This window comes from Monodon monoceros, unplaced genomic scaffold, assembly GCF_005190385.1.
Source record: "Monodon monoceros isolate NGI ecotype Baffin Bay Population unplaced genomic scaffold, NGI_Narwhal_1 Super_Scaffold_21, whole genome shotgun sequence".
Classification (NCBI taxonomy): domain Eukaryota; kingdom Metazoa; phylum Chordata; class Mammalia; order Artiodactyla; family Monodontidae; genus Monodon; species Monodon monoceros.
In genome coordinates this window covers 24,216,003-24,239,627 of record NW_021703778.1, presented here as the reverse complement: position 1 = coordinate 24,239,627, position 23,625 = coordinate 24,216,003, and the positions used below count along the sequence as shown (strand labels likewise).

General features: G+C 47.7%; 1 protein-coding gene across 5 annotated transcripts in view; it reads right to left on the bottom strand.

Moving 5' to 3' along the window:
* Window positions 1-7,376: 7,376 nt before the first annotated feature.
* Window positions 7,377-23,625, bottom strand: part of SFMBT2 (Scm like with four mbt domains 2) — a 207,613-nt gene continuing 191,364 nt past the window's right edge. For 4 of the 5 annotated variants that reach the window (XM_029238719.1, XM_029238722.1, XM_029238720.1 and 1 more), the window contains exons 19-20: window positions 23,142-23,405; window positions 13,488-22,386 (exon numbers count right to left, since the gene is read on the bottom strand). In XM_029238719.1, coding sequence (XP_029094552.1) covers window positions 22,042-22,386; window positions 23,142-23,405 — 609 coding nt within the window. In that variant the 3' untranslated portion in view covers window positions 13,488-22,041. Of the gene's footprint in view, window positions 12,270-13,487; window positions 22,387-23,141; window positions 23,406-23,625 lie in introns of those variants that run through there. The other variant, XM_029238723.1, reaches the window with a different exon arrangement.

Below are 23,625 nucleotides of genomic sequence, written 5' to 3'. Positions count from 1 at the left end.
GAGGGATGGGGCGGGAGCTGGTCCATGAGGGATGGGGCGGGAGCTGGGCTCAGCGCTTGGAGCAAGGCTAAGGTGGATTTTCTCCAATGGCAAGGAAAGGCTGACCCTGGTGTAATGGGCTTGGAAAGCAGGAGGATGAGGACAAAGCTTAACCGCTGGAAAATGAAATAAGTTGACCATTGATTAGCTCAATGGCTGGATACACAATAGCATGGCAAAATCGCTATGGGCCAGGAATGCTGCCCTCCCCAACAATAGCAGACCTGGTTCTGTTTTGTTGGTCTACAGGATGGATGGAAGCACGTGCAAAACCATTAATTCAATAAGCAGGAGAAGAAAAGAGAAAACAAAAACCTCCACTCAAAGTGATCTTGCACATCAAAATTCCAAAACCATAAAAAACACCTACTTCTACGAAAAGCAAGGCAAAACATTCAGGATGGAAATTTCTTTCAGTTGGGTTCCCAGAAGTTTCTAGATAGAATACTAGCATATAAAAATCAATAGAGTTCCCAGTAATAGCTAGCAAAACCTAATAGAAAAAAAGGTAGTCCCAAAATTATAAAATATATATAGGGAATGTATTTAACAAAATATGTGTAAGACTTTTATGGAGAAAGAAATCACAACCTTGTTGAAGGACTTATAAAAGACATAAATCTTTTTTTTTTTTTTTTTTTTTTTGGTATGTGGGCCTCTCACTGTTGTGGCCTCTCCCGTTGCGGAGCACAGGCTCCGGACGCGCAGGCTCAGCGGCCATGGCCCACGGGCCCAGCCGCTCCGCGGCGTGTGGGATCCTCCCGGACCGGGGCACGAACCCGTGTCCCCGGCATCGGCAGGCGGACTCTCAACCACTGCGCCACCAGGGAAACCCAAAGACATAAATCTTGATAAATAAAGGATTACACTGTCTTCTGATGCAAAAGATTCAACAGGATAAAAGAAGTCAATGCTTTCCAAATTTTCCCATAAATTTAATTTAATTCCAATCAATATCCCTACAGAGTTTTCTACAGAATTCAACAAGTTGTGCCTAAAATTCATGATGAAGAATGGCAAGTCAAATATAGCCAAGACAACCTTGAATAAGAAGAATAAGATGGGGAGATTTCCCTTTCTAAGCATCAAGGGTATTACGAAGCCATAATACTTAGTGTGGTAATTGCATAGGGATAGACAAACAGACCAATGAAACAGGATATAGAGTCAGACACAGACCCACACATATCTGTAAACTTGAAACAGGTGGACAGCAGGTCACTGGGAAAAGCATAAATTTCTGGGCAATTAGGGCAATTTAACTGCCTTACTCTTTCCATTACCACCCCGTTTCCACACTCATCAGATTGGCAATAATTTAAAACATGGCCAAGTACAGGTGAGGATGTGAAGCAGGGAGTGTAAACTGGTACCACCTTGTAGGGCAGGAGTGTAAACTGGTACCACCACATTGGATAGCACAGGAAATACCAGCCCCCCCCAAATATTCTAGAGATTGGAAAAAGGAAAACTCATTAACTTTTAAAAGGAAATAAAAGGGACCATCTTAAAGTCTTCAGAGTAGAAATGGTTTCCTAAACAAGAGAATAAAAGTAAGAATCATAGAGGAAGGGCGTGACATATTGAAGTACATTCAGATTAAAACCTTCCTGGATTACAAGGGACAAAATGAAGTAACAGGACAAAAACGGAGTGGAGAAACACGTTTGCAACACAGACGATTGATACGGGGTTAATACCAAGAAGTTACTTTTTAAAACTCTTATAAATCAGAGGGAGAGAAGGAGAGAGGAGGGAAGGAGGGAGAGGGAGTGAGTACCACTGGTACAGGTGATGAGCAGCCCTTCACAAGAGAAAAAGCATAAATGGCCAATAAGCATATGAAAAGATGACAAACTTCACTCATGATTAGAGCTGTGCCAGTCAAAACTATCTCGAGTTACCATTGCCACACTCATCAGATGGGCAAGAATGAAAACCTCTGCCGAGTATGGACAAGGCTGTGGAGCAGGGAAAGCTCACCCACTCCTGGCAGGAGTGCAAACTGGTACCACCACGTGGGACGCCACTGCAGTGCCCAGTAAAGTCGAAAACGTGCACAGTCCATGCCCAGCAATTCCGGTTTTGGAAATGTCCTTTAGAGACACTGTGACGTGTGTGTATAAGAAGAATCGTGTGGAAACTTTCATGGCAGCATTCTTGGAAATAGCAGAAGAACCGAGAATGTAAATGTCCACCAACAGGAGACTGGATAAGTCAATCACGGTATAGCTGATGGAATTCGTGCCGCAGTGGAAATGAATGAATTAGATATATTTATATTAACACACATAAATCTCATAAGTATAACATTGAGCAAAAAGAGTAAATTGCAATATGATACAAGAAGCACGATAACACTCACTAAAGTATTGAAAACCCACAAAACAGTGGTGTACATTACTATGGTCCTATTAAAACGTAGTAATGGTATAAAAATTGTGCCTAGGAATGGAAAAATTGGAATTGTGGTTACTTCTGGGATGTGAGGGAGGGAAATAGAATCAGCGGGGCGTTAAAGGGGTTTTCAACTCCATCTATAGGATTTTATAAAATACATGAATCTCAAGCAAATATGGCAAAATGCTATTATTTCTAGAAGCTGGGAGGATGGTACATAAACATTTGTAATGTTGAATTATTTAAACATTTATCAAAACATTAAAACTATTAGCTAGATAAAGATGTTTAACTCCACCCCACAGAACATGATTATAAAATAACTGCTAGTGGGAGTTTTTTAAATGGTATAAACAACTGGATTCAAGATTGTGTTATAAATACACATGGAAATACGATAAAGTGGTAATTGGACAGAGTGAGATAACAGGGCAATTTAATAACTGTCCGTTACTTTCCAAATTTTCTTTAACGCACACATATTACTTTAATAACCAGAAAGAACATTTTCAATTTAAACTTTCAACCCGTGTTGTAAAGTCATTCCAAAAGGATTCATGTTACGAGCAGTCCCAATTACACGAGGCTGGTAGGTTTCCCAGGCTGGATTACACCAGCATATTTTGTTCTTATTATTTGCACATTGCCTATGTGAGTGTAACCATAGCTGCCTCCTGTTTCAGGCTTGTTCCCTAGAAAACAGATCCTGAAGATAAGCTTACAAGCTGAGGCTTTATTGGTAGAATCCCAGGCTGTGGGAAGTTAAGTGCGGAAGGAAGGAAAGTCAGTGCAAAGTAGTGCATTTTGGAGCTGGCCACGGTTTCATGAGAGAGCAGGGGTACTTGTTCAGACACGTGGGGTGTCTCTGGACCGACCGTACAGACCACGGGATGTGGGGAAGTCCATCTGGGGGGAGGATGGGAGAGGAGTCTCCTTGCTGGCTACATCCTGTCTCTTATGAATCAACATTTGCTTGTGGGACAAGAACCCCCGAGCACGTCCAGGTTCTGTCACCTGAAGCAGCCACAGTCCATGCCCCAGCGCTTCATCTGGGCCCAGGGATGATGGGAGGAATGAAAGCTTTGATGGGTCTGGAGCAATGGACCCTGAGCGCCAGAGGGCTTGTGGCTGCCACCATGACAGCCCTCGCCCTGGGGGTGGCCACAGCAGCTGGCGGCGTCGGGAGGTGATGTAACAGCCGCAGTGGCCAAGTTTATCCACAAAGGAGTTGCAAGCCTGGGAGCAGTGGAGGAACCGAACTGACCCAACACCGGCAATCCATTGTGCCTCTCAGATGCACCACGCTGTCCCGTGATCCCCAACTCTCACAGGCTGAGGACAAGATGCCCTCATTTTTTCTCCAGGAGGGCAAGTGCAAGTCCCTGCAAACTATAAAAAAGAATGAGCCTTAGCACAGCCCTGACTTACATAGTATATCCATCATATTCCTATATATTTTTTGATGTCTGCCTCAGTACTATGATGCTCTGGTTTTCCACCTTGTTTATTGTAGGTCAACATCTGGAAACCATTCCAGGTAATCACGGAATGATTCCAAGTCATCCTCACAAGAATATTAAACCAAGTCATCCTTACAAGAATATTAAACCCCAAGTCGCAGGTAAACACCCAACGTCCTGAAGTTCCCAGATCCAGTCTAGTGTTCTGTCCGGCTTGGTCTAACACCCTCATCTACCCCCACTAGAGTCCCTCAGCTTCTGCCAGGGGGCACTGGCCACATCTTGCCTTTCCTTCGGTGAGTGGACTGTCCTTCCACGATCAGGCTTTGTCATTCCCAGCCCGGCTGCGCCGAGACCTGTCTGGTTACCGTGGAAGCGATGGTGGGCAGGAAAAGGGTAGGGGCACATCTTAGAATAACGTCATTTTGCAAAGCCCCTCCCTCAGGTGACGTTGTTCTACAGTGTTCAGGCCAGGGGCCTGCTTCTGCCAACTAGGAGGGGTCGGGGCAATGTGAGGTTCAAGATTCTCAGCTCATGTGCCCAGTAACCCCACCCCAGGTTTCAGAGGTTCACACTTTCAGCATCGGGGTCCTGACTCTGCAGAAGGAAAACTGTCAGGTCTGCACATTTCACACCCTTTGCAGCTCTGCCATCCTTGTTGCCTGATTTTTCAGCGGGTCTTCCCTGTGGCTGGCATCTTTGAAAACTGCCTTCCTGAGCCTGCCACTTCCCTTTTTCTTTATTAATGTCACTGTTCTTGCCCACAGCCTTACCTTCCACCTGCTGCTTATCCAGAGGCCAAAGCTTTAGTGACTGCAATGCTGCTGTGGGGATCTGTCATCCCTGTACTAAGAGCGACAGGGTCCCTACTGCTTTCAGACAGGTGGCAATCCCATCCCAGATCCCATCTGCAGGCTCTGTTTTCTAGAAAACATCTGGCACCTATGATCTTACTTGATGTTCCAAAGATAACAGAGTAGGAGGCTGTGCTCATATGCTAGTATTTTTACTGTGGAATAAAATACCAGGACAGCAGCAATGAGGGACTATGGAAATCGAGGCAGGGGAAGGAGGGAAAACATATAAAGGTGATACGTCAGAGAGTTGGCCTCTAAGAAAACAAAGCTGGTTCCTCCAGTAGGTGAGACCCCTCTGGACAGGCCACACAGAGCGACCACGTTCCTGCCAGGTCCCTCCCACTTCCTTCGCGGATCTGAGCTGGTGCTCTAAGGTACTCATGCCTGGAGAGTCAGCTCGGATCACCCAGCCCTTCTGGTCAACTGCTGTCCCCGGGAGCCAGATCCTGCAGCCGATGGTATGTATTTCATCTGAATCCAGAAATGGTGGGACGGGCACCAGCTCTCAAGGGTTTGATTGGTTTGGGCCTGCGTATCTGAGGTTCCCACTGAGGAGGGAGTGAAGGAAGCAGTTAGTGGTGGCCCAGACATTCCAATGAATAAGTGGTTAAGGGCCCAGGAGTCGATGGTGCCCAGTGAATGGGGATCTGAGTCACCTACTGTGGGCCAGACTCGTTGCCTAGAATCACACACGATTTCTAGTCCTATCAACCCTGGATGGATATGTTACTCTCTACCTTCTACAGAAACAAAAACTGAGGTTTTATGTTACATACCTGGCAAACGTGAGAAAAAGGATTTGAACCTAGGACTGTCCGAAAAGTACAATTTGTACTTTTCCTGCAAGCCAGTGCTATCTGTCTCCATTCGGGTCTCTCTCTCTACAACGTACACCTAGATAGACGTAGCGCATCTGTCACTCCCAGTTTGAAGCCAGTTATTTGGCAATAAAGCAGATCTTGAGGTTGGGTGGGAAGGTGGGGTGGTGGTCATCGTGCTTTGATCTGACTTCAGGATAACAAAGGAAGAGTGTTCTTGGAGAATCCACATTGCAGAGGGCACTTCAGACACAACCAAGGAACCACATTACATGGGATGTGTGGCAGCTCGGGTTGGGCTGACTTCCGGAAAAGGTATCAATGAAGTTACTCCCTAGTAAATCTTTGTGGCCCATCTGTTATCTTGATGGAGTATTTTTACCCCACCGGTTAAATGTCCAGCCTTCATGCTGGAGTCACCCAAGGTCACATCCACATATATATATATATATATATATATATTTTTTTTTTTTTTTTTTGCGGTACGCGGGCCTCTCACTGCCGTGGCCTCTCCCGTTGCAGAGCACAGGCTCCGGACGCGCAGGCTCAGCGGCCATGGCTCACGGGCCCAGCCGCTCCGCGGCATGTGGGATCTTCCCGGACTGCGGCACGAACCCGCGTCCCCTGCATCAGCAGGCGGACTCTCAACCACTGCGCCACCAGGGAAGCCCCACATACAGTATTTTTTAATGCAGTCTTTGCACCCCGCCTTAAGCAGGATGCTGTCCCAGAGGCTTGGAATAAAGCTGCAGCACCAGCTCAAAGGGGAAGCAGCTTCCAGTGAACTGGGAGCTGTAAGCAGCCTTGCGAGATGGCGGAAGAATTAGAAATAGGCTTTGGGTGGCAACATGGAGAGAAACGTAGATATTGTTTTGCATTAATTCATTCAATCTAGGAGTCTGGAAAAGTGTTCAGCTTTCACTTTATTATAAATTTAGTCTTTAAATTTGTCGTCAAGGGTCTTCATCACAAGTAGAAATATGATGATCATATGTACTTGGCCACATAATCCTGCCCTAGATGCTTCTAGAATATTTTGAGAAAACGAACAATATGCTTCCGCTCTTGTCTGCCCTCGTAGGCTTTGTTTTGTTATTAAATCTTTACTAGGAGGCAAAGCTCCCATAATTAAAAACCAAACAAAAAAATCTATATGCAGAACTTGATTGCCAGCAGGGCAAAAGAAAATGTTTAAAGTGAAGTAAGAAGCTGGAGATTGTCTGTGGTTGGAAGAATTGCTCAGCACTCCCCCACCTCCCTTCCCTAAATGCCCCTTATTCCCCTCATCTTATCTGTCCCTCAGTGATGCTACCAGAAGCAGCAGTGGGGGAGGGGAAAGGAGCACCCTAATCTGGCGACAGAGACAGAGACGGCAGGATGGGTGCAAAGATATCTCTTCCTCTTCCAACTTGGATGCCTAAGACCTATTTGTGACACTTCAGGGACAATGAAAAATGTAAATATGGCTGTTTACTTATCGTTCTCATAGACATAAAGGAGTGTTTCTACTAATGCACCAGGTAATCATAAAATAACTAAACTAATGGAAAATGGGAAGGCTAGAGGCAATCGTGAGGATGTATAGTAATGTTTTAATAAAAAGAATAAACCCAAGTTCCTGAGTAAAAGGATCCAGAGCCAGCAGGTGACCTTGAAAGGTAACATAGGATTTTGAGAGCCATGGTTATTAAAACCCTATAAACATTTGCTTCAGTGCATGGTGAGAAAAAAAAAAAATCTTAATGCAAACCTTAAAAACAATATTTAATAACTTCCCACATAAAGACACAAACACCATCATAGAATTTATTCTCACTTTATTAACAACGTGGCTTACAATTTTTTTCAAGTAAAAAGGGTTTTTCATTTAGAATAAAAATTAAAATATAACTCTGATATAGATTTTCATTTATTTACATGAAAACATATATACAGAATACAATCTTACAGCAAACCACAACATGCCCTTTGTCCTGCAAATATCGAAAGTAAAAACACCAACTTTTCCCTTTTACACACCAAAACATACACAAGATATGAATCAAATTCCAATACGAACTATTCAAACTGGAATGCAAAGCAGTAAGAGGGCTTTCGTTCACAACTAGGGGTAGTTTATGCTTCTAGATATCATGCTGGCTCCCATTTTGAACAACAAATGAGATGATTTTTTTTCTGTCATTTAAAAACTTTTGTCTCCGATTGCCCATCGTAAAGTGATTTTCAGCAAACGTTTGTTAGGACTTTACTTTTTCTTCAACACATCTCTTCGGTCCACATGAAGTACCCACTCTGCCTGGTGATGTAGGTCTTGACCTACTGGGACTCCCTGGTATCCTAGCCTTTTTTTAAACAAAACCAAGAAAGTGGAAAGTCTGCAGCTCGGGAAATTGTATTATTACTGTACATCTAAACCAGAGATTCTTTTCTTAACCAAAGCCCAAGGCAGCATCATGTGTCAACACTTAGAATTTTCAGGTGAATTAGGTGGGTCTAAAATAGCACAGTTGGATCTTACCACATCGTGTCTGGGATACATATAAATCAACTCTAGTGATAAAAGCTATGAGAGTCGCCCAACGTAAAAACTCAACTAAGTTGGAGTAAAGCAATTTCCAGACAACTCTTTAACAGAAAAAAACAAGTGAAGGAAAAAGAGAATCATTACAGTGTAATCGTTGCCAATAGAGCCTCCCTTGCTATTTAGTTTCTGCACCAGAGAGACACGGGCAGTATGTATGTCTCCCCAGCGATTACTTTTTCCTTAAAAACTACAGATACCTTAAAATTTACTATTTTTCCCTTCAAATAATTGCACGCTTAGCCACAGCTTTCTAAAGACAGGATAGCGTAGGACTTGGAGCCTAGACTCACCATCTTAACCAAAAAAGCAACAATGATGCTCGAACCACAAAGGCTTAACACTACTGTTTTTATAGTTCTATCTACAGAAATAAATGCAAACGGGTGTTCGACAAAAGAAGTATGAAACCCCTAACGCTTCCAAAAAGAAGGGAGAACAGCCCTTAGAAAGGGGAGTTTGGTTTAAGATAAAAGGCAAATCTCAGAACTTGCCTGATAACAACACTCAAGATTCTGTGACACAAATTAAGGAAACTAAGACCAATCTTCAAAGGCTGATCAAAATCAACCTTCCAGAGACTTCAGTGTGGGGCAAAGGGGGCAGTGTGAAAGGCCTGAGTCATTTTAATTTATTGAGGAACGAATCAAAGCAAACACAAGAAGTCATCTTTCAAATATGATCAAATAAGGCGACGCAACCTAATAGCTGTACAGCTCAAGCACTCTGAGTCATCAAACTTTGATCAAATGAACCTAATTTTAAAAGTGATGGATTTCTCCACACTATGCAGCTCTGTGGTGAAGGAAACTGGGTTTTTGCTGTTGTTATTTTTCTTTTGAAAGCCAAGAAGTTCTTCCGGAATGGTGGCCTTTCTACGTTTCTATTTTTGTGGACAGGATATTTTCCTCATACAGGACAAAAACAGTCAAGAGGTCAGAGGTCGATACAAGCTCCATTAGTTTTAGGGCGGGACTCAGTGATGGACTCTCAGCCTTAGAGATGAGGTGGCATTTCTGCTTTTCAAGTGATACACACCGTACATACAGACTGCAGGGTCTGCTCGGCCGGGAAGGGGAACACAGTTCTCGGGCCGTTCCCAGAGGTAATAAGCAGCCCGGTGTATGCCGGACGCAGGTACACAGAGCAGAGGACTCTGACCCCAAAGCGCTGTCAGAGACACAGCGGGGAGACGGGAGCATCTGGGGATGAAGAGGGGAGGGGGCATGGCCAGCTGGAGTGTTTCAACCAAGAAACGTTTATCTTAGGGGCTGCGGTGCATTGGGGGCTACAGGTGTGAGAGCAACTCTTCCCGCCATAAGGGACGAAGACAGAGTAATGACACTGTAAAATGTTCCTTGAAAACTGGCCCTTTCTCTAAGGCAGAAGCTGGTGAGAGGTGAATCCTACAGAGAAATGAACACCACTTGACACTTCTGCAGCCCAAGTCCTGCTGACATGAAGAAGCACAGGCCCCCATCACAGAAGTCCCCAAAGAATCTGAACTGGAGGGCAACGTTGGCAACACTCAGAGCGAAAGCACCTTCCTGCCCCTAAAATGTTTCCTGGCTCGCGGCAGGGCAGGGAGATGGCATGCAGACAGCCTTTAGGACGCTTGCCCCAGAGCCGCGTGTCCTCTGCCTCGGCCGCAGCCGTCTCCCCGCCAGGCACACGCAGAGCGCATGTGGTTGACAGGGCGGATCCCACAAAGAGACCGAGCACAAGGAGAGTTCTGGGCATCTGGTCCCTCGGGAAGAGGATGCCTCCCGAGCAATGGTGGCCGCGTCTCCCCTGGGCTGCCGGGCGGGAGGCCTCCAGTTCCTCTCGGTGGGCCCTAGGGGCTCCCCCTACGCCCCGGAGATCCACTTATTCCCATGCAGCACCCTCTCCTCTGGGCCATTCCTGGAACAGGCACGAGAAGGTGCCATGCATTCTGAAAGGAGGCTGCAGCCCTCACATCCCTTCATTCCCGTCCCACATGCAACGGGAAGAACTCAGCTCAAAAAGGCCACAGTGAAGGATCTCAGACGTGTCAGCAACGGGAAAATGCCCCACATCATGGAAAGGATGCCCTTTCCAACTGGTTGACAGCGTTCAACTCCACGGGACTGAGCGTTTAAGGTCAAAAGCACACGGCTGAGGAGGCAGCGGTGGGGAACCGAAGAGAGAAATGGGACCGCAGGCCAGGCTGGGGTCCTCACGGACGCTGCCCGTCTGCACAGGCCAGGCACTGGGCCTCCCAGCAGAGGCAACCGGGCAAGCCCAGTGCCACACGTTTAAACTTGACTTAGGATCAGCTACAGGGGCGACCACAGTCTCGACCACTAAATATGTTTTCTCTTTTCATCAGTAACGGTGACAGAATGTTGACAAAGGTTAGCCTTAGTGATAGAGCCTCTCGAAATCTGACAGGTAACCAGCCCTCACGTGGCAGGAACATGAACGGCTCGTCAGCCAGCCCAGGATATTCTGCCTGGAACTGCTGGCACTGTCGTCAAAGGGAAGAGGTCAAGGTAACCACGCTCCTAGAGGAAGAGGAGGGTGTGCAGGACCCGCTCTTCCTGGGCAACATGGAGCCTGAGCTCCCTCACACAAGTTTAAAAAGGCATCTGGGCAACAACCAGCACAGAATACAGTGGTCCGTTTGGGCTTCAAAGAATATACTGGATCCGTCCAGGGTTTACAGACGAAGCACCTGGTACAAAAGACCAGCTGGTCCCCGGAGCCACGCATCTCTCTACAAATGACTAGACCCACTTAATGAAAACAGCCAAGAAATGTCCTAAGCAAACCAGAGCCGGAGTGAGCTGCAGGAATTACACACTCTTCTTTTTCTCGCTTTGGCCAACGTGGACTCTTCCCTGACAGCAGGAGCAGGATAGGGACAGGGGCACACGTGTCAGTGCCACACGCCTAAGAGTTCAAACCTGTTACTCTACCGGAAGGAGGTCCAGGGTGATTCAAAGTCAGCCCAGATGACGGAGTCAGTCAATGGCCGAGCCAGCAGAACGTGGGGCTGCCTCCAGGGCCAGGGCCCCTCGTCACCCTGTGGTAGAGGCGTGTGCCGGGGCAGGGGTGACTGAGCAGGGCAGGGCTTGGAGAGAACCTCCTCGGGAGACCCAGTACAGTGTCCCTCTAAGGGAAGGAGCTGTTGGATCAACAGCTTCCCTCGGGTCTTTTCCCCACTCTTGTTCTCTGGAATGAAGCTCTGCCTTCAATACACAATTCAAGATGCCCCAAGAGACTAGAGGAGACCTTTCCTGACCTGGTCACAGTTAAATGAGCACATCGGAGGTTCTGTACAAGGCTGCAAGCACACCTCCTCCCTGCAGACTTCCTGGATGCCCATCTCCCTGTCATGACACCCGGCCTTCCTTCTCTGCCCAGACTTCCTGAAGTCTCCTCCGACAGGCGGAGTCCCTCCTTTGCTAACCGCCATCCTGAAACATCGCCTAGAGCTGTGCGTGAGAAATGAGTCACCACCAGATCAAACTGCAGTGACAGCTACACGCGTGTCGACCTGAAAGAAGCATCTATGGACGTGCCTGGGAACAATCACACTAAAGCCGTCTGCAAGGCCTCCTCCGGGGTCACAACCTAAAAGACATCACCTGCGCCTTAGTTTTCAAAGAAGTGTGGGCCTTGGTTTAGGAAACCTTGTTCTGAGGAAGCTGCCTGGTTTGGGGTGGGAAAAAGGCGGGGGCGTGGTCTGCAGAGATGCACGTCCACATCTGTAGGGTATGAGCTGAAATTCACGCCCTCCGGGAGCCACTGCTGCGGGGCCCGGGGTGCTTTGGAAACATGGAAACCTCGAGCAGGCTGGTGGGCAGAGGAGGCCCTCGCGCTTCTCGCCTTGTGGGGACAAAGCATGTGCACCGCCTCACACATCCCGGGAAAATGGAAGTTCCAGTCCCGGAAACCTTTCGAGACATGAGACGCTGCATCACCGGGACAGCGGGCGGAGCGGGTGGGGTCAGTTGGCGTACTGGGCATAGAAAGCCACCTTGACCCTCTCGATCTGATGGCACAGCTTGATGGCGGGCCCCAGCTTCAGCTCCATGCACTCCTGCACTGTGGGGAGGGTCAGCAACAGGAGCGCCTGGCCGTCGATATCCTGCCAGGAGACAAAGCCGGGTTAGAGCCCAGGCGGGACAAGATGCACGGGGGTAGGGGGTGGGGAACACGTGAGCCACGGCGGGCTTCATGCCAGGCCCAGGGCACGGGGGCGGCTCTCGTTCCCTCTGAGCCTGCAGAGAGCGGGCCGAGACGGCGACTTGGCTTGATGGGGGCCTGATCTCGTGGCTAATGAAATCTTTCTGCTAAGATAACATTGGCTGCTGTGAAATTCACCAGCCTGGGCTGGAGGGGATGAAGAGCTGGACTGGGCTCTCCCTAAGCCCATCGCCTCTTGCTGGTAAGCCCCAGGCCCCCAGATCCATCCTTCCTGGGCTTTGGTGTCCTCCCTCTGCTCTGCTGTGACTACCTAAGCCCTGGAAAGGGCTCTCTAGGAACAAGAGAAACGTTCTCTCTTCCCTGCCAAGCCCTGACAGCTTACCATCAGAAGGGGTGAGAAGATGTCACAGCACGATCTTCCACAGAGGAGAACACGTGTACTTGGACATGTGTGTGTGTGCACGTGCACACACACACACACACCCCGCATTTACAACCTGTGTCACCCAGAATGAGGGGTCTGAGGTCTACTCCCTGTGCTATCTTACTTAGCCCTTCTGCATCCATACCCAGGGGTCCCCACGATGGAGATATTCACTCAATCACCGTGAAACTGCATTCACTGTAGAAAGAAAGGGCGCAAAGGCTCAGCCCAAGGCTTTACGATCACCCCAGTGGGCTTTGCCTCTCACCAGCTTGCTTCCCGTAAGAATCGGGTTTATTTATCTAGACATCGTTTCATCGGGTTACTGAGTGTCAAGGCAACCCCTCTTCCTGTTCACCCAGGCTTCATGTTCTGGAGGAAATAAACGAGGGCCCAAGAGCCTGCAGGCCTGAGGTAATGATAAAGGTCGTGGTGGAACAGGTGCAGACCCTGAAGTCGGCACACGCACCAGGCTCTCCGCCACGCAGAGAAGCAGCGCCCCAGGGCTGCCGTGAGCCACAGAGACGCAGCAGCCACACCATCGACGCAGGCACGTATCTCAGAGACCACGGGTCGGTGAGTTTCACATAGGCAGCCTTTTTTCTCAAACTAACGGTTTATTTAGCTGTCTTGAAAGCAACTAAAGCAAAAAAACCCAAAATGGGTATAACTGTTAGCCTTGCCTTCGAAGACTAATGTTAAGGATAAACAACATTTATCATTTATTTGATCGGTTTTGAAAGCCACCTTGATGCACTATTATCCCCTAAGACGTATGGAAGCAATAAAGAACTTAAAAAGCATCAATGCAAATGCCATTTATTATCGTTAAATTACGGACAAGCACTGGCTGTGATGTGTGTGACTGTAAGCCACGTCTCAACTAAGACTCAAACTTGACCTCGTCAAACCACAAAGTGAGCAGAGCGGCCTTGAGTATGCCCTGAAAGTAGGAGACAAGCTCATAAGATTGTCAATGAATTTCTGATGCTATATCTTTTTTCCCTTTACATGTGCCTTTACACGTTAGTTTACATTCTTTTCACATGCTACCTATAAGACCACGAAGCAAATAATGGTACCCCGTGGCCTGGGGCCTGTTAGCTGAGTCCACTTTCAGAGCCAAATCCACATATGTTCTATCGAAACTAGACCTGGAGAGTGCAGGCCTGCAACACTGGTTGATCTAATTAAGATCACACAGCTGGTGAGAGACAGCGGTGGAACTACAGTCATGGTTTTCTGAAATTAAACTTTTGGGGGAAAATTGTAGCTTAGCTCTTCACATCTGTACCAGGTTGTGATGGCTATCCTTGGACACACAGATTAATTACAATTGAAAATCAGCCCTAAAATATTTGTGTAACTCTCCACAGTCAGTTTCAGTGAAGGTGGCTGCCATATGCATGCACCACATTGAGTGGAGGATGTCACTGATTTGATCACTCAGTGGGCATTTATTGAGCACCTACTAGGTGCCAGGCACTCTGAAGGCCTCTGGGTGCATCACACTGAACAAAACAAAGACTCCTGCCCTGGAGACGCCAGGAATCTTAAGGGAGGTAGACAAATAAGCAGACCCCTATGATATAGGGAACTTAATGTATGGACGTAGTGCTACGGGCCCCATCAGGCCAGGCTACAGAGCCGATCTTACAGGAGTCAAGGAAGGCTTCAGAGATTAGACGATGAGGTACTCAGACCTAGGGGGCCAGTGGGAAGTATTAAGGTGAGGATGGACTCAGGGAACACAAGTGGTTCATCAGTGCATGGAATTCAAGGGGCACGGGGAGACACTGAAGGCAGAATTGAGATGGGCCCAGACAGGAACTGGGGACTTATTCTGGAGATGTGTGATAAGTAGTCACTGAAGGACGTTAAGCAGATAAGTGACTTTATCAGGTGTGTCTGCAACCTAATATTGGCCACAGGGTATGAATTAGGCGGTAGGGTGGGGAAGGGATGAGAGGCTGAAGGCAAGGACCTTTATTAGGAGGTGGCAAACTGAGTCCGCTGAGAGAGCGCCTTGGCCAGAACTCGGATGCTTCCCGTCGGATGCATTAAAGTTTACTGTAAAGCAGATAAACCAACCACAAACCGGGGGGAAAAAGCCTGCTATATAAACAACTGACAAAGGATGGCAGCAGTAACCAGAATACAGAAGGAGCTACTACAAATCAATAAAAAGAAGATAAACTTTTTTTTTTAAATTAGGCAAAAACCATGAGTAGGTATTTCACAGATGAAACAAAAATGGTGAAAAATTTAAGAAAAGATGCTTAACCTTATCAGGAATCAGGGAAGTGCAAATTAAGCCCACACGACAATATAATTCTATACCCACAAAAGTTAAGAAGTCTGACAATATTAAGTGTTGACACAGAAGCCTCTACATGACGAGTAGAAAGGTACATTCATATGCTAGTCTGGGAAACATTTTGGAAATCAAACAAGAGCACAATAAACACAAAAATTCAGAGTAGTATTAACTGCCAGTGGAAATAAAGGGGAGGGTGAGAGGGAGGCTGGCCTTGGTACATGCAGCCACGTTGCAAAGTTCCTGATTCTTCCTTGGGTTAGTGGCTTTCATGCGTGTCCCTTTTATTAATAGGCCCCATATGTACAAACAGTACATATACTCTTCTGTATGCACAAACTAGTTCTCAATAAAAGCATTTCAGTGCATCTACATCTCTGATGTGAATCGGTATTTCTCACTGGTTTTCTTTCTGAAGTGAAAGTTTCTACACTTTCCTGACACACCACAGCCAAGGAAAGAGAAGGCATGCCCTCCTAAATTCATGGATCTTAATTTTGGGGGAGGTGTTATAAGCCTTTTAAAGTTGTTTTCATGACTTTGCCAAATATTTATTAAATTATTCATATGTCAGACCCCAAAGGAGATGTGGGAGATACAAAATGAGTGAGACTTGGCTTCCTCCTTCTGCACCGGGGAGCAGAAACACCTGCGCAAGTAGCTACCAACAGCAAATTTGGAAAGATACCCAGAGCCAGAGATGGGCCCTGGGACACTCGCCCCGGCTGGGGGAGCCAGGGTGGCCTCACGTTTGATTGACTGCCTTGCAATAAGGCAAATCAATGTGGGCATGGGTTTTTGTTTTCCCCTGCTCTATCCTCAGCACCTAGAAAAATGCCTGCCGGGCACATAATAGGTGCTCATTAAACATTTGCTGAATAAATAAATGGGAAGAATTGGCCTCGGTAAACTTAAAAGTCAACAGAAGGGTAAAAGAAAAGGGTAAAAGATGGAGAAAAGGAGGTGAGGAGCAAGACAGGGGTGGGGATTAAGAGCCCCCAAATAGCCAATATTTTTAAATAACTATAAACATAATATAACCTTTAAAAATTGTGAATCACTAGTTGTACACCTGACACTTATACAATACTGTGCATCAACTGTACCTCAATAAAATTTTTTTTTTTTTTTAAATAAAGGAGAGGGTAAGAGAGAATCTGGAAGGTGAACAGAAGTGGAGGAGAAAGAATAGGGTATTCTTGGGCTACCTTAGTCTGTTCCGGCTGCTATAAAAGAACACCATGGGATGGGATGGTAGCTTATAAACAACCAACATGGATTTCTCACAGTTCTGGAGGCTGCAATTCTAAGATCAAGTAGATTCAGTGGGGTGTCTGGTGAGGACCTGCTTCCAGGTTCACAGACATCTCGCTGTGTCCTCACAGCAGGGAGGAAGCTGTCTGAGGTCTCTTTTTTTTTTTTTTTTTTGAGGTACGCGGGCCTCTCACTGCTGCGGCCTCTCCTGCTGCGGCGCACAGGCTCCAGGCTCCGGATGTGCAGGCCCAGCGGCCACGTGGGATCCTCCCGGACCGGGGCACGAACCCGCGTCCCCCGCATCGGCAGGCGGACTCCCAACCACTGCACCACCAGGGAAGCCCTGGGGTCTCTTTTTTAAGGACACTGATCCCATCGTGAGGGCCTCACCCTCATGACCTCCCAAAAGACTCACCTCCAAATACCATCACACTGGGGGTTAGGATTTCTACATATGGGTTTTGGGGGAGACATAGACATTCAGTCTATAGCACAGACACCACAAGCAATGTCATGAGGCTCCTGCAGGGAGAGCTGTGCTGTCTGTCGGGTGAGCTGGAATGTACCAGAATGCACCCCCCGTAATGCTTCCTGCGAGGTGCCTCAAGCAGGCTGACAGGGACCAAGAGTAGCTCCTTTAAGTCAAGTCCTCAGCTCCCGAGGACTCCCTACTCTCTTATGGGAAGAAATGAGGACGATGACAGTGAACTGACTGAGCTGCATATAGCCTCAAAATAAAAACTCACATCCAGTGGTGAGGGGGTCTCCAAATCCCCAAACAGAAACTCGAAGATGGCCCTTCAGTTTGTCTTTTCCAGGGCAGAGAGTGGGAGTAAACGCAGTGTTTATGGAGCTTTGAGGACCATGGATTCCTTCCCATACAGCCCAAGTGCTGACCCTGGGGGATCCACAGCGCCTTAAATCAACCACGAAGACACGGCGGTTTACATACGCACAGAGTCTGATCCACTTCCATAAATGACTCCCCGAACTCTGACCTCCTGCCTGTTGGGACAAATGTGCTTGGTCCCACGGTCCTATAATTGATTGTGCAGTCAGCACCAGGTGGCTGCTGCTATCAAATTCCAAGCTCATCGGAAGAGTGACATGACTTCGAGAAACACAAGATGCGTTTCCAAGTGTGTGGCGCAGCGTTCAGAAGCGCACAACGGACACGCAAGGATTCCCAAAATGATGAGGTGTCGTAAAATATGCCTGAGATAAAGTGGGGCCTCAAGATTAAGTGCTAAAACTGCCAAATTACTTTTACAAAGTTGGATAAAGAATCTGGGCTCTTTCCCAGAACACTTTTTGGGAAAACACGTTGTTTGGACAGGTAGCATGACTGACTATCAGCCACGCGGACCACAGCCCTGCTCTCCAACCTCGCAGCTAGCAGCTGCTCCGGGGACCTCAGCTGGAAGCCCACCTCCCTCACCTTCCTGAAAAGACCCCTCGTGTGTGCTCTGGCTCAGCTGACCCGGCCTCACTCCCACAGTCGGCATCACCTTCTACGGCCCGATTCTAGGCTATATCTTCCCAGATTTCTCTGCCTACAGCTGCGTCCTCTCCTGCACCGAGGATGACACTGTTTCAGTCTCTTATGTGCTGCTGCCAGCTGCTGATGTGTCTGTTGTCCCCAGTCGATCGGAAGCATTTAGAATTGCAAGCATCTTACCCACCTTTGTCTTCAGGCAGCTTTTAAAAGACTGCCTTGCACATAGATTATCTGTAAATTCTTGTTGAGATGAGGAGAGATCTTACACATGATCGGCTAACAGGAAATCAAGGGCTTTCTCAATGATTCACCTCCTCCGACTTGGAGAAACCTGAGCATCAGAAGGTCGTGACCTCCCATTCCACGCCCACAGTGCCCAGCACCACGCCAGCACACATGTAGGTGCTCGGATGACGGCTGATCCTTGGAAGAGCGATGGGAGATTTAGAAATGGCATTTAAGGCAAGGAGAACACAGGCTGGGGCATCTGTGAGCTTCCTCAAATTTCCTAGAACTGGGGTTCCCGGCATGGAGAACTAACCTGCCCTTTATTACAATGGATATATTTCAGCCCTCTGTCTTGGAAACTCTGGATGAGAATGCTAAAATGGATACAGCTCAGGGGTACTCAGCATTTTTACAAAGGCAGAGAGGTATTTGTCTGTCAGATGCCAGGCTGGCAATCTAAAAATGTGATGTAACTAGAAATAAGAATGGTGTATTTAAAGGGAGAGTTAAACAAAATTAGCAAGAAAATTCCACCTGCTGATTGCATCATTAGGTTTTTTTTTTTTAAATCTATAAAGGTGTGCAAGTTATAGAAAGACCAGCAAACTGTAGTTTGAGTTCTGCAGAATTATCTTAGCAAATGAGTTGTGAGAAATAATGCACTAAATTCCAGCTACTGGAGTGAAGTCATGCAAGTCACCACTGTAAGGAGTGAAAAACTGAGGGGGCGGGGGGACCCCCCCTTATAATCCCTCTCATCGTAGCTTTTGTTTTGGTTCCAAAGAAGTTATTTTTTTCATTGATCATGTAGTTACAGACCTCACAGTTGATTTAATTTTTAGAAATATGCTCCCATATAATTCAGAATGGCTGGCAAATCACTTGTTCTGTTAAATACAGAATTACCATAAATGGACTACTCATTTTTAAGAAATGAAGTAAGATAAAATACAGAACATAAAAGTTATACTTAGTACATGGGAAAATCACATTTATTTTGATACAGAGGTCAGTTTAGGGGTTGGTGGTTCCTTAGAGGGGATATTCAGGGCTTACAGAAGTAGAAAGAGGAGGGAATTAGTCTAAATGTGGATTACACCTGAAGCATCCTGGAATTTCTTCATTAAAAGTAAACCACTAGGGCTTCCCTGGTGGCGCAGTGGTTGAGAGTCCGCCTGCCGATGCAGGGGACATGGATTCGTGCCCCAGCCCGGGAAGATCCCACATGCCGCGGAGCGGCTGGGCCCGTGAGCCGTGGCCGCTGAGCCTGCGTTCCGCAACGGAAGAGGCCACAGCAGTGAGAGGCCCGTGTACCGTGAAAAAAAAAAAAAGTAAACCACTAATTTGGGTAGTTTGCTTATTGCATGGCTCTGATTCACAAAAGGTGAATGAATAGGCAAAATTTTATTTAAGACTTTCCTGCTTTTTATAGACATGTGGAGTTTCCCTGTATAATGTACATATTTGCAACATGAAATTATAGAGTATAGGTTTTTTAAGCAGTTACTATAACATTTCAGAGTTAAAAAGCATATATTCTGGTAATGGGAAGTTTATAATTTTTGTAAATGCTCCATGATTACGGTAGTCTCTGAATTTATGACTCAGAATCCAGGGAATGAAGGCGCGTAGCTATGACTCCACGCGCTGTGATTTCTCTCACATGCTGGTGGATAAACCCCCAGCTCCTCCTCATTCATCTAAAAACTCATATGACGCCTGGAGTGACCCACTGGAGGCCCCATCAAATCAGAGCTGTGGTGTTTGGCCTCAAAGGTGATAGAACAAATTAGTAATTAAAGGTCTGGTTGAACAAAATACACGCTCAGGTGCCCACGGACTTCAGGTAGCCCCGCCGGGAACAGCCTTTTACTGTGACAGATGAAACGGTCTAACATAGAACTTTAAATAGAAATAAGGCTATAATCAATTAAATTCTACCTATTTTTGTCTCTTATGAGAGAAATAAGTAGGTATGTAAGGCCAAGCTTTTAGGTGATGTGAGCAGATGTCCCTCGTTGATCCTAGAAGTGGCCGAGTGTCGGGAATGTTTCCTTCTTAGATGCCTTGGCTTGGGAAGGCACGAAACTTCCCGAGATGTTGTTATAAACAGGAATTAAAATCCAATTAAGGATGATTCAGTATAAGTAGTATTTTAGCCTTTTTCACAAATCAGCTTTGTCTTCACCTTCTTGCTTATTACCAGATATTTATGAAAGGAATCAACACTGAGCTTGTCTGCTCCTCACAGCAAAAACAGCCTCTGTTCTTTGTCCCACGAGAGGCCCAACTGGAAAGCATTTGTCAGTTCAAAGTGGCACGTGAGCCTCAAAACAAGCCCTTGGACTAACACAGACCGATACCTTCTGTATCTGCCGCGTGGATATTGCAAGGTATGTACCAGACACTCAGTGGGTGCAGAATGAATGAACGTAGGACCGGCTGGAACACGTGTTAAATCTGTGTCATCAGCACTCATCCCGTATACAAATGCTGCGCTGTTTTCGAGGTGCTACTAGGAATAAATACCAGGCCAGAAAAATGCTGCATCGGGCCATATGCTTTAAGCAGGATTTCAACCTTCTGCTTCGTTCTTGTTTTCAAGACCGAGATGCAGTTTCTCAACAAGCCCCAAATCATGTGAGTCCTCACGTTTCTCACAATTCTTTCTTTCCTGTTTGTGTGTTTAAATGAAGGGACATGCTCATTACCACGTTCTTTAAGGACAAGGAACCTTTTTCTTTTTGTCTGCTTTTAAGTGTCGCCCAGAGAGGAAGTGCAGCTTGTCAGACAGCGAGGAGGTGGCCTGGCCTTCCAGCCACCATTCACTCGTTCGGTGCGCTTACTGGGTGTCTACAGAAGACGCTAATGGTCCATCAGTGGAAACCTTGGGAACACTGAGAACTCCCCTTTCCTGGGAGGAGCTGGGAACCACATTAATTTGCTTTTTACAATTCATTACTGCATTTTGGTGGCCTTGGGAGAAAATCTGAGAAGTTCACTGGGTACAGGGGAAATCAGAGGTCTTTCTTGTTTTCTTAACGATTTAATGCTTGAATTACCCTCTTTCTAGACTATTGGTTTGTATAATCTAAAAAAAAGCTAGATGGACATATATTTAATTTATGACATGGAAAACAGTACTTTAGTGAAAAGCAAGGTTGTGAAAGATACACTGTGAAACAATGCAAGAAATGTCAACAAATTGAGCAAACATGGTAGAGCACGTGACAGGCTTCCACTTGAACCTTCTATGTGAGGCCAGTGAGAAGTGTGCAAGGTGGATTATATTTAGAGTGGGGATTTATTTTAATACTAACTTAAGGGAAAATATAGATTAAAAACCCTCCTTCCTTATGGCGTATCATTTCATCTGCTAGATTGAAAACTTTTAAGGTATAAATTATATCAATAGTTCTCCCATTTATCCATAATTTACCGTAGTACCTAACATACCATAGGCTTTAAAATAATTTACAAAGAAAGAAGTGAAGGAAGTAAGAAAACCGTGACAAAAGCAGCATTAAATAAAGCGCAATGGCCCAAGGGCTTCTGCCTCTGGGAAGATCAAGAAGACTTCTCCCTCTTTCTCTCGAGAAGTAAAAGCCCTGAATGTTATAAATAAGACAAACGTAAGAAGACTCTGGAAGGTGGAGAAAAGAAGGCAGACCAGCCAGGGACAGTGGGACTCCAGATCTGACACGGTAGCCAGTCCTTTGAGCTTTTGTTTTTTGGCCTCCTATGTCTTTAGTGTTACACAAGCTGGCAGCCCAGAAATGCCAACGGGCACAAATGAAAAGAGGGCCAACGGAAGCCTGTTCTCTCTACTGGAAAGGGGGAGCTGGGGAGACAAAAGCCTTTCAGACGACAATTGCTCCACCACGGGACAACGCGCACCCCACCCGCCAGCCAAGGCAGAGCTGGGAGCCCTGACCTCCAGCCAGGCCAGGCTGCATAAGACCTAGCCCTCACCAAGGGGCATCCGAGAACCCCTAGTAGAGGCCGGAGCTGCCGTCTCCACTGCACGGCAAAGAGACCCCACGGAGCTGCAGGTGGGACCACACGTGGAGCCCGGGTGCCCTGCTCCCCTGCCCCCAGGGACGAGGAAGCCCCCCACCCCCTGCCGAGGCCAAGCCCCAGGAAGCCAGCTGACACAGAAGACCCGGAGGCTCAGAACCACAAGAGCTGGGCGCAGCGGAACCCCGTACCTGCTCCTGAAATATTTTGGCCAGGGGGGCACAGTCCGTCAGCTTGATGAACCTCACCACGTCTGTCACCGACCACTCCAAGGGGTTGCTCTCCAGGACCAGCCTCTCCTCCTCCTCTTGCTTCACCGCCTGCAGAGGGAAGGGAAGCAGGAGGCTGTTTTCTCACTTCCTGGATGGCGGGACCCTCTCTGAACCCTGAGGGCTGGAGCCGGGCTTTCTGGACCACTCGCGGCCTCGTCAAGAGGCACCTGGACAGGTGCAGAGGCGGCCGGTATCCAGGGATGCTCTTAACAACTCGTCTGGGTTATGACTTTGCTCCAAAGACTTGTGTATCTTTAGAGGTTAAAAAAAAAGGCACAGTGACGGCCGCTGTTGACTCCCAAGTTCAGGAGCTCTGGGGCTGAGTGCGGGATCTCTGGTCAAGCAGGAGACAGGGCAGGAGCTGGTGTAGGCGCGCGAGGCCGCTATGCCCCCATTTACATGTGTGAAGCTGGTGCCAGCGACCTTCCAGCTGATCGTGTAACACGTGGGCTCAGGGGAGACCAGATACCCCGACTACACACTTTATAGCATCACAAGGTCTCCTGAGGAGGGAAAGCCTAGTGTTTAATGAGACCTTGAGGACTTATTCTGTCTGTTCTCCTGATCCCTGTGGTTTTAAAACCTTCCGGAAAAAGAGGTGCTATTACTTCTCCCAGAGCCCCATCCTGAGGTTCACCGTCCTGCTCCGTGGGATGTGGAATCACCAAGCTTTTTGCCCCCGATTTAGCAACACAGCCAGAGCAGCTGCTAGTGTTTAACTTAAACAGGGGTCCCCCAAGTGAGGTCCCGTGCTGCCCCACTGGGGACACCAGACGGGCCAGCCGAAGTGGCCTGAGCTTTACCTCCGCTGCTTCCTGGCTGGAGGCCGGGCCCCTGGGGGCCCCCTCGGCGCTGGGGGTGGCCCGGGCCCTCCGGCCCCTCCGCGTCCTCTCCACGGGCGCCCGGCGCTCGGGCTCCGAGCCGCTTCTCAGGGTCACGGCCCTCCGGGGCCGGGTGGAGGGCACCTCGGCCGAGGATGTGTCCGTCTGGTCATCACGGAGCTCGGAGCCGGTCTCCTCACTCCCGGTGTCATCGTCCAGGGCGTCCGCATCCTCCTCTTCACTTTCCTAGGAGGACGGAAGATGCACTGAGGCGGTGGGGAAGGGGGCCTCCGGGAAGGCGGGGGAGGGGGCCCGCAACTCCACCCCAGGTGCCGGTGCCACCCTCCCACTGAGATTTGTCCAAGGAGGCCTCGGAAGATGGATCCCATGGTCCCACCCCGGGTCCCACCTGCAGGCCCTTCCCAGCCGAGACGCTGCAATGTTAAGTCTGCGTTCGACAAATAAG